Genomic DNA, 15,225 nt, shown 5'->3' with positions numbered 1-15,225 from the left:
AATAATAGTTTCCAGACACTGAGTACAGGCCAGTAATAGGACAAGCAGTATAAGACAGTAATTCCTGGGGGGAAAAAAGCAAATGCTTAAGCTCCACCTTTGCTTGGAGAGTGTTCCCAGGTCACAAGTCAGGGAGGAGAAAGTGAAATAGACTTCAGTGGTCTCCCTGGTTGAAGAAACAGAATTGAGAATTCAAGACAGAGAAATCAGGAAAATTAGCAGGACAGAGTAGCAGAGGAGAGACTTACACAGAAAAGAGAGTTGCAAAGACAGCGCTCCAGGAGTCTGCAAAGAGTTACTCTCGGTCTTTACCCCAGCCCCGATCAGCGTGTGCAAACTACCCGAGGCCAGGAAAAGAAGCACGGGAAGAAGCAGAGCCATTCTAGGAGCTGACATAGGGCCAAGAAGAGTTCTTATTTCCACCAGCCAGTCTGGAAAAACCTTGTAATGTATGAGACATAAGGTAGAGCACCTAGAGGGGACTGCCTCAAGAGTGGGGAAAAATTAGTCATAAGTTTAAAGACTGGCTTTAGAAACAACAAAAGCCTTCAGAGGATCAAACGCTTCCAAGTAACTAAACTGTGTCCCAAGACACAAGAATAGTGAAAGGAATATGAAAATATCCAGGACCACTAAGGTAAAATTCACAATGTCTGGCATCCAGTAAATAGTTACCAAGCAGCCAAAAATATAAAGACCCTTCAAAAGAGAAGTATCAGTCAACAGACAGTCCTAAAAAGACATAGATGTTAGAATTAGTGGACCAGGACTTTTAAAATAATTATTACAACTATATTCCAGTTAGTTGAACGTAAAGGAAAGCACAGACATGCTGAAGAGAGATATGAAAGATTTAGAAAAGGATTCAAATCAGATTCTAGAGATGAAAAATCTAATACCTAAGATTAAAAGCACAGTAGATGAAATTAATAACAAATAAGACATTTCAGAAGAAAAAACTTAATGAACTTGAAGACACAGGTGTAACAGAAACAATTTCAAGTGAAACAGAAACAAAACATCTGGGCCAACAACAACAACCCGAGCATCAGTGAGCAGTGGGACAATTTTAAGTGACCTAATGCATGTGTGACCAGAATCCCTGCAGGAAGGGGTAAGAGGAGTCAGCAAAAACATTTTGAGAAAATAATGGTCCCAGATTTGATGAAACCTATAAGCCCACATTTCGAAGTAGAACTCCAAAAAGAGAAACATGAAGAAAACTGAACTAAGGCACATCTTAATCAAATTGCTTAAAATTAGTGATAAAGAGCTGCTCTGTAAGAAGGGCAACTACTCTAAAACCAAAATGCTATGAGATGCAGTTTCTCACATGAGAAGCTCAGGAGGATAAGATGAGGAGGGAAAAAAAAAAAGAAAGGGAGGGAGAGGTCAGCACATACGAGGCAGGAGCAAGGTATCAGACTTCTAAGAAACATTTTAGACGTGAATCTTGCTCCAGACACCAGCTGGCACCACATGGTCCGGGAGGAACTGTCCAGTCTAGCTTTTCCCAGATTTCTGACCCGCAGAATCATAAGCAAAATAAAATGATTGTTTTAAGCCACTAATATGCCATTCAGCAATAGATAACTCATTTCTATCAACATTTAATCCTTCCTTTCCCATCTTGAAAAATAATTATCCCGTTGCCTCACATACCTCCAGCTATACCTTTACTTCCCTATACAGATAAAACTGGTAGAAACTATTTATAAGCACTGTCTCCACTATATCTCTCACTCATACCTGAGCCAAATTCCACTGCAATCTACTCCTGCTCCCACACCACTTCTTCCAACAGTTCTTGCTACCTTCACCAGTGGCTTCCTTGTTGCTGAAACTAATAAACACTCCTTCGTTGTTACTGACTTCTCCTACAGCATCTGAAACAGCAAGTACTCAGACCTTTTCATTCTCTCTTTATGACACCACTTCTGATATTTCTCCTTAGCGACAGGAGGATTCCTTAATTTGATCTATTTTGTAGGCTTCTGTTTTCTGTCTATCCCTTAACTGTTGGTGCTCCTTAGGATTCTATCCTAAATTACATTCTCTTTTTGTACTACACTCTCCTGTTAAATGACCTTATTCTATTTCCTAAACTTTAGCCATTTGGAAAAATGCAGGGATTTATAGTTTTGGAGCCAGAGAGACCTGTGTTTGAGCCATAAGCTCATAACTGTTTAGCTTATATGGTTTAGGGCAAGTTATTAAACTTCTCTAAGCATTATTTCCCTCATTTAGAATAATAATACTTCATGAATTATTATAAAAGTCAAATGAGATGATAAGAAGTACTCACCATAGTGTGGGTGACACAGATAAATTGTCAATAAAGGGTGGTAATTTCTATTATTATATATGTGCCAGCAGCTCTCAGGTTTCTATTCCTGGCCTAGAATTTCTTTCCTAAACTCCAGACACACATATCCAACTGCCTCTTGACACCTTTACTTGATGATCTACAGGCAATTCAAACTCAACATAACCAAATTTCACCTCCCAAGGAAATCTCATTCAATCCCAGCTATCTTTAATGAATGACACTACCTTAATGTCATAAGTTGATCCTTTCTCTGTCTTTCATTCTCATTTGTGTAATTAACTGCCATATCTTATAATACAAAGCCAGAGATGCTGTTCCAAGTGCTTTTCCCATACATTAACGCACTTAAAATGAAACATACACATGTAATAAGATACAAAGTTTATAAATGACCAGGAAGTAGTATTGATCAACACTATAAGACTGCAAAGGAGGAAAGAATGACTATAGACTTAGGATGGTCGCAAAAGGCAAAGTGGAAGTAGACCTGAAAATCTGGTAAATAAAAAGGGGAAAGCATTTCAGGTGGAGCCTATGAAGTGAACAAAGACTCAGAGAGAGGCAGAGACAAACATGGATGTATGAGTAATAGTAAACAGAGAAGTCTGAATCGAGAAGAGAATATAAGGAAAGTATTCTCAAAACATTTTGGACTCAGCATCCTTTAACATTCTTCAATTATTGAGGACCCAAAAGTTTTTGTTCATGTAAGTGTGTCTATCAATATTTGAGAACCCCTTGGACAGAAGGGCCTGGCGGGTTACAGTCCATAGAGTCACAAAGTGTTGGACTCGACTGAAATGACTTAGTACACATGCAATATTACTGTGTTAATAATTAAATCTTAAAGTTAATTAAGTGTAATTAAAGCTGAAAAAAATTTAAGAATGCAATTTATCTGAAATAACCAAAATAAGCTTGCTATGGACATGAGTTTGAGTAAGCTCTAGGAATTGGTGACAGACAAGGAGGCCTGGCATATTGCAGTCCAGTGCTGCAAAGAGTCAGACATGACTGAGTGACTGAACTGAAGTGAACTGAAGCTTGCTATATGTTAACAAAACTAACATTTTTATGAAACCTAAGTCTATTTTCCTAAATAAACAAAAAAATTAGAACACTGGCAGAGTTTTATAATCCTGCAAAGCCCTTTCATATCTAGCCTATAGAAGAGACGTGAATTCTCATATCTGCTTCTGTATTTGCTTCACTGAAATGTGTTGTCTGGTTGAAGTATAAGAATATCTGGCCTCACACAATATGTAGTTGAAAAAAGAAGGAGTATTTTAATAGACTTTTCAGATAATAAGAGATATTCTTTTTTGACACTACCCTAAAACTCAACAAACAGTAGTTTCTTAAAGGTTAATTGCAATGTGAAATTGGAAACAATTTTCATGAATTTTTATTTTCACTGAATTTTTAATTTTTTTCATGAATTTTAATTCATGAATTAAACTTCACATTCTGAGACCTTAAAAACCATTGATCTATCTATTAAAGACCTTAAACTCTGAATAAACTTCTTACTCATGTATGATTTTATAGCATGATGCATTGGTCATTTGGAAATAACAGTTCACTGAATTACATAGATCTTACAATGCTGATGAATCTCTTTATGTAATGTTAAACAATTGCATTTACTAATACTACCCCTGAATTCATCAGAAAAGTCTTTGATGTATTGGGAAGCTATTCTGCTTACAGTGAATACAAGATTATCAAAATTCTAACTTTCCCTTGAGAACTCAAAACATCATTGGCAACATTTATTGTTAATTGCTTTCAACCACACTGTACTTGAGAATAGAGATTATACAAAATAAATACTTTTAACTGGCTCATCAATGATGTTTTTAAATGACAACAGGCATGTTTTGCTTTTTTTTTTTTTAACAGAGTTTGTGGTGGTGAAGAATACAGTGACCACAAGCCTGGTGGGGAAGGGACTTGATGGATACAAGTATATATGTGGTTGATCACCAGAACCCCTTCGCTGTTCACCAGAAACTACCACAACATTGTTAATCAACTATACTCAACACAAAATAAAAAACAGAAAAAACAAAACAAAACAAAACAAAACCCACATGGAGAAGGAAATGACAATCCACTCCAGTATTCTTGCCTGGAGAAGTCCATGGACAGAGGAACCTGGCGGGCTGCAGTCCATGGGGTTACATGACTGAGCATGTGTGCACGAGGGTGGAGATGGGTTGGTAGCAATAAAGTGGTAGAACTAAAAAAAAAAAAAAAACCCCACAAACACTTTGATGCTACTGCTCTAATACGGTGCAGAGGTTCCAAAAGTTTTGGAATAAATGTCATTGGCATAAATGTCAATAGAGTAAAAAAAATAAATATAACATCTTAACAGTAATATGAAAATAGCTTTCACATTGCAGATCCCCTAAAATGTTTTCCGGGATCACAGACCACACTTTAAACTGCTGATAAGAACAAAGGAAGAGACAAAACTTCTAAAAGAGAGCCTTGCAGGCATCAAACAATTACTTAAAATTCCCACTAAAAACATACATTTGATTCCTTCGACCCTCTCTGTATGCTGGGTAATTAGAGAACTGTATCCTGAACACCATAAATGTTTAAGTTGTAAAGATTCTGGATTCTATTTTTCTCAAATGAATATTGTTTATTTATTTGTCTTAAAGGAGGCAGTTATTTTTACTGAACTTGAGCTGCAAATTGTTTATTCACCAGCAGCTTCTGCTTCAAGTCAGATCTTCTGCCTTTCTACTAAAGCCACTTTGAGACAGGCTTCCCTGGTGGCTCAGTCAGTAAAGAATCTGCCTGCAATTCAGGAGAGCCGGGTTCAATCTCTGGGTCAGGAAGATCCCCTGGAGAAAGGAATGGCAACCAACACCAGTAACTTTGCCTGGAGAATTCCATGGACAGAGTAGCCTGGCAGGCAACAGTCCATGGTTGTTTCAATTTTCCAGTTTCCCTAGTCAGAAAGCCTGAGATTTTCCCACAGGCACTCATCTCCCCCTATACCTCCCAGCCCCAGGCTAAAAGCTTTCTACCTAGGCTCACAGCACCCCTACTCCATTTCTTAACTAGGCTGTCTGTTCTAAAAGGTCAGTGACTTTAGGTGATTCCTGTGGTAGCTCAGTGGAAGAGAATCTGCCTGCCAATTAGGAGACACAGGAGCTGTGGGTTCGAGCCCTGGGTCTTCGAGCCCTGAAGATTCCTTGGAGAAGGAAATGGCAACGCACTCCAGTATTTTTGTCTGGAAAGTCCAATGGACAGAGGAGACTGGTGGGCTACGGTCCATGGGGTCTCAAAGAGTCAGGCACAACTGAGTGTGCACAGGTTTTATAGTTGTATTTTTTTGTGAGGAGTCATATGGTATGGTCTCCCTCCATATTACCAGAGGCACAGGTCCCCTAGAAAAGATTTTTCATCTGAGGAATTAGCATCATGAAAGTAGTTCTGCATTTATAAAAAAACTTCTCTGGTGGCTATGAGAGAAACAGTGTTAAGGTAGCCAAGATGTGGGAAGGTCATGAGGATAAACTCACAGACGCCCACAGAAAAGACCATTTAGAAAGTAAGCTACCTGGTCTATCTTGGTTTACAAAGATTTTACTGAAAAAATCCAACACAGTCTGAATACACGGAAAGTAAAATATCCAAATCTCACCTCATCATCTACTGGCATGATAAACTGCTTAACAGATTTAAGAGGCCTAAACATCTGTAAGTCATTTGGTCCAATGCTTAGGCATGATTCATTTTAAACCACCCCTAATCCTCCAGATTTCTAGAGGACAACATTTCACCAGGTTTTTCAATAGATTGTTTAGCATCTTATACTCATATATTGCCTGTTAATCTCTCTGGGATCAAAAAAAACAGAAGTGTGCTTATGCCTTCTTAAAGTTATTCTGTTCTTGATTTAGTATTTCTCAAGACTGTGCAGTAAAGGTACTCAACCCTTTCCCCATGCAACCATTAAAAATACAGTGATGTTCTTTCTTTCATTAAATTACCAATGAGTAAAGTAAGTAGTATCTCACTTGATGTTTCCCTATGAGTATGTTCTCATAAATATCTTCAGTTCAATGAGAGATTCTGACTGTACTACAGAAACAAAAAACCAAGCAGGTTTGCTCTGATTCTTGATCTGGATTTTGGTATCATAGGTGTGCTCAATTGCTCTGATTCTTGATCTATATGTTAGTAATGTGGGTACATTCTATTTGTAAAAAATCCTTTGAACTACAACTTTTGATACATGCTTTTCTGTATATATGTTATACTTCAAGAAAGAAAAAAATCCTACAGTCTGTGAAAGCTCAAATTTATCTATGGTATGCCTACTCTCTAAAATGTTAATTATTCTCACAGGAAAGACTCACATATTATGTTGTATGGCATGACTTATTTTCATAGTTACCCACCACCACTCTGTTCTGTTTATGATTAAAACAGCAGTATGTATTTATTTTTTGAAAATTCAAACACTAAAAGTAGTCTATAATCTTATCCCCCAGAAATACCAAACTTAGAATTTAAATTCAGAGGCTTATGAAGTCCACACTATTATTAAAAAACTGTACCCTTAACCAGACTTTGTGCATGTTACTTTCCCTCCAAAAATTCTCAAAAATAAAGGAATATTTTTTAGAATCCTAGAATACCAGTAACTGAACTAAACAGACTTGAACACAAGCAATTTTCAACAATAAATTTCTACTACTTCCTCCATAATTTTCAGAGCTCGTGTCTTTTCTATATCCTCACAATATCTACCTCAATGCAAGGCATATAGCAGATGTGTATCGATAGAAATAAAAGTTCTCCAAAAGAAATGAGAATAGTCACTTTCAGATGATACAGTAATGTCTTGATTTCAATTTCTAGGAAAAGGGGGCATGGCACCCTCTAAAAAGTACTCTATCTATTTATTTCATTTACTGATCTATGTATTTATTTTTGCTACTTTCATTGAACCCCCAGATTGAGAGTTTTCTCCTAACTACTCCTTTTTTTACAAAGCAGAAGTTTTTGTATAAAAGAGTTACACAATTCAATCATAGCAATACAATGTCCATCAACTCCCCCTACTTCTGTCCTTTCCTACCCACTCTGTCTATAAGACAATACAAGAAAAGCATGAAGAAACAAGTTATCTCTTAGCCATTACGTTTTTAAAATATAAAAAAATTTAAAACTACATTTGCATGAAGATTAAGATTATAATATAACTAAAGCCTTAATTTTTTCATTGTCATTTCTATATGCTGATATAAATGAAAAGATGTAAGCTTAGCATGCAACAGTTTCAAAAGAAACCAACTGTATATCAATCTACAAACCTGATGATTAACAAAGTATTGCCCAACTATGAAGATTTAAAGAGCATAACAGAAGAACTTCATATAAATGTTTTACTATTACTACATAGGAAATATAACCTTTGTTTAAAAAAAGCTTTATCAATAGCTTATATGCTATAAATAGACTACCTAGAATATTCCTTTTGCCCATACAATGCTATAAGCAATAAATACACCTGTGTAGATTTTAGATTTTGAACGATGGAACAAAAAAAATCAAATTAAATTGAACTAAAAATCTGTACTTTTAAATTGTCTCAATAGCCTGTCAATTTTTTTTTTAATTATTCTGTTGAAATTTAAGACCAGACATTTAAATTTTCAAACATGACACTCCTGCTTTAAATAAAGTTCCCAAATACCTTAAAGAATTCTACTTTGTTTTGAAGTACCAAGCTTTAAAAAAAGCAATTCATAATAAACTCCTATATGAGATAGTCTGGAGAGCTCAAGGACACCATTCTACTGATAATATTCCAATTGATTCCTGGGCTCTACTTGGAAATCACATTATTCATTAAATTGCATATTTGCTCAAGGTAAATTTTAACAAATATATCTCACTAACAGATAACTGTTATCCATATGCATATGAATATCTTTAACTATTTTGGCTAGTTACTTACTGAAAGCCATGCAAGGGACTCCATGATTCGATGTTCACATCGTTCTAAATGTTTAATCATTTCTCTGGTCAGGTTGGCTTCTGCTTTGATGAAACTTTCAATCACTTTGTAAAAGTCAAAAGCTTTTAAGTTAAATACATTCAGAATCCATGGGAAGGATAGATCAGTTCCAGTATCCAGGCTCTGAGACATACTTCCTAAAAATGAAAGAAAAACATAACTTAGGAATGAAACAGAAAGTCTTGAATTACATTATTTTTCAGTTCAAAGGTTTTATCAAACAAAAAATTAAAACACAGTAGAAAGCCTAAACAAAAAAAATTTATTTAAAACAGAATTTTTTATTCTGGGGTCCACAGACTCCTAGGAAATAGGCTTCCCAAGTCTGAGTGCATATGCATGTATGTTTCTTTTAGATAGAAGGCTCATGCTGCTGCTGCTGCTCATAGCTTATATCAAATTTTCAAAGGTTTAAATATTCTAAACTCGTATCAGGGACAGGCTTAACATCCAACCAGTAATGCACTGGCATATCCAATTTAAGTGTCTCATTAATCGTTGATTAAGAGGGGAAGTGATTGTTTAGATTTTGATAATTTGGTTAGAAAAATCTGTTTCAACTGTGTATTTCTTGGTTATATTAGTTATGTAATATATTTGTATCCTTAGACAAATTTTTTCTTTTGGTTTTTACAAACAAAACTTTTTTGACAGTCGCAACATTATTTGCAAAGTAATAATACATATTGAAAACTGTGTTTTAAAAAACCACTATTGGTGGCCTCTGTTCCATTTATCCGGTAGATTTCAGTTCCAACCTTTGGTCTCGTAATCACTGAATATATATATGTGGCAGTGCTTCCTTATCAGTGGAAGCTGCTCAATAGTACTTCTCAAGGATTTTACAATCTCCTAAGTCTTTAAAGGGGGTTAAATAGGTACATTTCCTGGATTCAGTATAGACCAAAATAGAGGCCTTGTGAAAGTGTTCCCAAGATGATTAGAAATAATCCAAGTTCACAAGCCATTCTAAGGTGACCAATTACATTCTTTCGTATATAATGATCTAAAATATCCATTTCTTCTCCATCTCCCACCCCTGTAAAAAAACCCCCACAATACCTCAGATAAGTTTTTTTAAACTTTAAATTGAACTAGAATGTTTATTTACTAAAATTTAACTTACTGCTATAGGTAGCCATTACAACCTCAAGAGCGCATGCCAGCAAAGACATATGAAAGATGTTGTCATTCAGGAGTTTGCTAAAGGAAAAAAAGAATGATTTTTGTAACATTTACTTTTATAAAAAAATAAAAAAAGAAATTGTTTTACTAAAACAAAAATTTACCTAAAATTTTGAATGGATAATCGTTCTTCTTCCTAAAACAGATTTAAAAAATTAATTGACACCGTCTTTGCGTTAGCAATGAATTTTTTTTTCTATTATGTTCTTTTGAACTTACTGATTTAAGCATGGATTCCATTACTCGGTAATACAATCGGACTCCAAGTTTGTATCGCTACAAAAAACAAATAAAAAAAATCAGATCCCACTATTTTAGAAAATATAACAATTACTAATTTTTAAAAAGTTTTGCCCTGAGACACATCTCTGACCGGTCTTAGAAATATGGCTGCCAAGAGAGCACAAAAGCTAGCTTGTCTAAAACCGAGGAAAGTGAAAGTGTTGGTCACTCAGTTGAATCCAATTCTCTGCGACTCCGTATAAAATGATGGTTTTCACATTCCTGATAAATTTTCAAGAGGAGGGGTCCAGTATATGGTTTTCCTACATTCCTACTTCAGTCTACATCATAACAGATATACATGTACTAAGAATATATTATATGTTAGTGTTAGTTGCTCAGTACTGTCCAACTCTCTGTGACCCCATGGACTGTAGCCCACCAGGCTCCTCTGTCCATGGGATTCTCCAGGAAAGAATACTGGAGTGGGTAGCCGTTTCCTTCTCCAGGGGATCGTCCCAACCCAGGGACTGAACCTGGGTCCACTGTATTGCACACTGATTCTTTACCATCTGAGCCAATGGGGAACCTGGTACTGTTCTAACCATTTTACACATGAATGTAACACTTCTGTGACCTAGTACATGTATTTAAGATAGCTCTCCAGGATTAAGAGAATAGTACCTTTCCATAAAGTTGGCAAAGGCAAAAATCAGATCTAAAGGATCTTATCAGGAAAAAGTTTTAATCAAATAACTAGTTTCCATTAGTTTAAAAAATAGTCAAATTTTAAATAAACACAAATATACACCATAATCCTTCATCCCAAATTATGACCAAAAGAACTTTTAAATTTTAAAATACAGATGGTATCAAAACATAACCTCACTACTCTAATAAACGTGTGTAGCAGACTACAGTTTTCAAACGTATTTTATGTGTCACCTCGTTAATGCCATAAAGTAACACAAACACAGAAACCTGGCAGCTCGTACATGAAAGAGCCAGATGCAAAACCAGGGCTCGGAGCCAGAGCCCATTCTCTTGCCAAATGCTAGTTTCAAATTTTCGGAAATAATAACAGCAACAGTAAAAGTAACATCATTCAATAATACCACTAATAAATGGCATGTATAATATTCCATTCACATAAGTATATGCATACATGAATATTCATATATATAAAAGTTAAAGAATATACACCAAAAACTTAGTATCAACAAGATTTTTTTTTTTTTCACTTGTACTTTCTAAAATTTATATAAGTTTTCTAAAATTTTCTGCATGTTTCCTTTTGGTTTCTGTAATAGAGTAAGGAGAGCTAGCGCATAAAGTTTTTCCAGATAGCATCATACACAGGTGACTAGGATATGGTAGCTGCCAAAATTTTATACTATTATACAGTATTTACACAACTTGGACAGATGCTGCATTTGAAATTATTTACTATGCAGTGGTACTCATCAAAATGAGTTCAAGTTACCTGTGATCCAATTTCCATACATCCTTGTCCCACAGCTTTAGCAAATTTCTCTTTAAAGACGTCCCCAATATCCTTCACTCTTTTCAGGATACTTTCCTTTGGATTCACTGTGCAATTCTTTAACAAGGAAAAATAGAAATTAACATAGAGGATACTGTCTAATCAGAGAATTAACACTTTCTGTTCTACAATAGCATGACTTGTTACTTTCAATTGTTTATACTGTGAAAACACTTCACAATAAATAAGTAAATTCAACTACTGAAAATATGAGAAACATAAAGCATTCCATTCTGGAAACAGGGACCAGAAACTACTAGACTACAACTAAAAAACCCCTATTATCTAAATTTTCTCCTGGCAAGTTAGGAAAGATTTGTTAGCCCTTCCCTTAGCCATCAAAAAAACAGCCTCACAGATTTTACAACTGATACCAAAGAAAAACAGCTAATCATAAAAAACACAAACAAAAGTATTGCATGCTCAAGGAAATTAATATTGTTAAAAATATTCATACTACTCAAAGCAATCTACAGATTAAAAAAATTCCTGTCAAAATTTCAAAGTATTTACACAGAGTAGAGCAACTGTATGTAGAACCACAAAAGACCCCAAACAGCCAAAGCAATCTTGTGAAAGAACAACAAAGCTGGAGGCATCAAACTATACTGCAAAGCTACAGTAATCAAAACAGTTTGCTTTGGTATAAAAACATAATCAATGGAACAGAATAGAGAGCTCCAAAATAAACCCATGCATGTGATCAATTAATTGCCACAAGAGAGTCAATAATACAAAATATAAAGTAAGGAATGGGACAATCTCTTTAATAACTGTGCTGCTAAAACTGGAAAACCAGTTTCAAAAAACTGAAATTATACCACTATCTTACTCCACACACAAAAATTAACACAAAATGGATTAAAGACTTGAACATAAGACCTGAAACCATGAAACTCTTGGAAGAAAACATGGATGGTAAATTCCCTGTCATTAGTCTTGGAGATGATATTTTGGAATTGACTCCCAAAAGGTAACAAAAGCAAAATAAACAAGTGGAACTATTTCAAACCAAAAAGCTTCTGCAAAGTAAACAAAACAATCAACAAAAAGAAAAGGCCACCTACAGGATAAGATAAGATATTTGCAAATGATATATCTGATAAAGGGTTAATAGCCAAACATACAAAGAACTCATACAACTCAATATCAAACAAACAAAACAAAACAAAAAACTAGCTGATTAAAAAAGAGGCAGAGAATTGAATAGACATCTTTCCAAAGAAGACATACAAATGGCCAACAATCACAAGAGAAGATGCTTAACAATGCTAATCATTCCCTGGAGGAGGGCATGGTAACCCACTCCAGTATTTGTGCCTGGAGAATATCATGGACAGAGGAGCCTGGAGGGCTACAGTCCATGGGGTCTCAAAGAGAAATGGCTAATGATCAGAGAAATGCAAATCAAAACCATAATGAGATATCGCCTCACACACTGTCTAATGGCTATTATCAAAAAGAGAACAAATAATAAGCATTGGTGAGGATGTAGAGAAAAGGTAACTCTTGTACACTACTGGTGGGAATCTAAATTGGTACAACCACTATAGAAAACAACTTGGAGACTCATCAAAAAATTAAAAACAGAAATACCATAAAATCCAGCAGCTTCACTTCTGTGTATTTATATGAATAAAATGAAAACACTAATTTGAAAAAATATTATGCACCCTTATGTTCACTGTAGCATTACTTACAATAGCCAAGAATGAAAGCAACCTAGGTGCCCATCAATAGATGAATAGATAAAGATGTGGTATATAGGTATTCCAAATAGGGAAAGGAGTATGTCAAGGCTGTACATTGTCACCCTGCTTATTTAACGTATATGCAGAGTACATCATGAGAAATACTGGGCTGGATGAAGCACAAGCTGGAATCAACATTGCTGGGAGAAATATCAATAACCTCAGATATGCAGATGACACCACCCTTATGACAGAAAGCAAAGAAAGAACCTCTTGATGAAAGTGATAGAGGAGAGTGAAAAAGCTGGCTTAAAACTCAACATTCAGAAAACTAAGATCATGGCATCTGGTCCCATCACTTTATGGCAAACAGATGGGGAAACAGGAGAAACTGTGACAGACTTTATTTTGGGGGGCTCGAAAATCACTGCAGATGGTGACTGCAGCCATGAAATTAAAAGACACTTGTCCCTTGGAAGAAAAGTTATGACCAAACTAGACAGCATATTAAAAAGCAGAGACACGACTTTGCCAACAAAGGTAGGTCTAGTCAAAAAGATGGTTTTTCCAGTAGTGATGGATGGATGTGAGAGGTGGACTACAAAGAAAGCTGAGCACCGAAGAATTGACACTTTTGAACTGTGGATTTGGAGAAGACTCTTTTTTTTTTATATGGTATCATTTATTTGTGAAGCCTAAAAAATGATGTAAGTGAACTTATTTACAAAACAGAAATACACTCACAGACACGGAACACAAATTTATGATTACCAAAGGGGAAAGGAGGAGGAGGGATAAATAAGGACATTGGGATTAGCAGATACATATTATTATATATAAAATTAAAAGCATGGACCTACTGTATAGCACAGGGAACATCTTGTAATAATCTATAAAGGAAAAGAATCTGGAAAAGATACACATGCGTAACATATGTATAACTGAATCACTATGCTATACACTTGAAATGAACACAACATTGTAAATAAACTATACTGCAATAAAAGAAACAGAAGAATCACTTGGAGAAGAATCACAAAGAAGAATCACATTGTTAAAAATAGGAATTCCTAGGCTCCAAACCTACAGTGTTGTATTAATTTCTACTGTATGGCAAAGTGAATCAGCCATATGTATACATATATCCCCCCATTTTTGGATTTCCTTCCCTTTCAGGTCACCTCATAGCACTGAATAGACTTTCTGAGCTATAATGAGTAGATTCTCATTAGTTATCTATTTTATACATAGTATCAGTAGTGTATGGAGAATTCCCTGGTGACTCAGTCAGTAAAAAATCCACCTCCAACGCTGGAGACCTGGGTTTGGTCCCTGGGTCGGGAAGAATCCCTGGAGAAGGAAATGGCAACCCATTCCAGTATTCTTGCCTGGAGAAACCCCATGGACAGAAGACAGTCCACAAGATCGCAGTAGTCGGACACAACTTGACAACTAAACCACCACCATCAGTAGTGTTCAGTTCAGTTGCTCAGTTGTGTCCGACTCTTTGGACCCCATGAATCGTAACACGCCAGGCCTCCCTGTCCAGCACCAACTCCCGGAGTCTACCCAAACTCATGTCCACTGAGTCGGTGATGCCATCCAACCATCTCATTCTCTGTCATCCCCTTCTTCTCCTGCCCTCAATCTTTCCCAGCATCAGGGTCTTTTCAAATGAGTCAGCTCTTTGCATCAGGTGGCCAAAGTATTGAACTTTCAGCTTCAGCCTCAGTCCTTCCAATGAACACCCAGGACTGTTCTTTAGGATGGACTGGTTGGAACTCCTTGCAGTCTGAGGGACTCTCAAGAGTCTTCTCCAACACCACAGTTAGAAAGCATCAATTCTTTGGCACTCAGCTTTCTTTATAGTCCAATTCTCACATCCATACATGACTACTGGAAAAACCATAGCCTTGACTAGATGGACCTTTGTTGACAAAGTAATGTCTCTGCTTTTTAATATGCTATCTAGGTTGGTCATAACTTTCCTTCCAAGGATCAGCAGTGTACATATGTCAATTCTAATGCCTCCCCTTCCAAGTCAGTTTTGGAAAGAGAGCTCTAGCCATCAAGTAGAATTTCATATACAGCAAACAAAGAAGGTGGTTTCATGACATGATAAGAGTCTGGAATGCTTCCCTCCCCACCACCTACTTAGTTCATTTTGTCAGTTTGGGTCACTGGAGAAGACTCTTGAGAGTCC

At 36.0% G+C, this 15,225-nt stretch overlaps 1 protein-coding gene across 3 annotated transcripts in view; it reads right to left on the bottom strand.

The window, feature by feature from the left end:
- Window positions 1–15,225, bottom strand: part of RB1 (RB transcriptional corepressor 1) — a 115,525-nt gene that overhangs the window by 47,382 nt on the left and 52,918 nt on the right. For all 3 annotated transcript variants that reach the window (XM_061133202.1, XM_061133199.1, XM_061133200.1), the window contains 5 exons: window positions 11,272–11,388; window positions 9,786–9,842; window positions 9,671–9,702; window positions 9,508–9,584; window positions 8,322–8,518 (listed from right to left, as the gene is read on the bottom strand). In XM_061133202.1, coding sequence (XP_060989185.1) covers window positions 8,322–8,518; window positions 9,508–9,584; window positions 9,671–9,702; window positions 9,786–9,842; window positions 11,272–11,388 — 480 coding nt within the window. The remainder of the gene's footprint in view (window positions 1–8,321; window positions 8,519–9,507; window positions 9,585–9,670; window positions 9,703–9,785; window positions 9,843–11,271; window positions 11,389–15,225) is intronic.

Source organism: Dama dama, chromosome 30 (assembly GCF_033118175.1).
Source record: "Dama dama isolate Ldn47 chromosome 30, ASM3311817v1, whole genome shotgun sequence".
Lineage (NCBI taxonomy): Eukaryota > Metazoa > Chordata > Mammalia > Artiodactyla > Cervidae > Dama > Dama dama.
The sequence above is the reverse complement of the archived record's forward strand: the minus strand, read 5'-3'. Positions and strand labels throughout refer to the sequence as shown.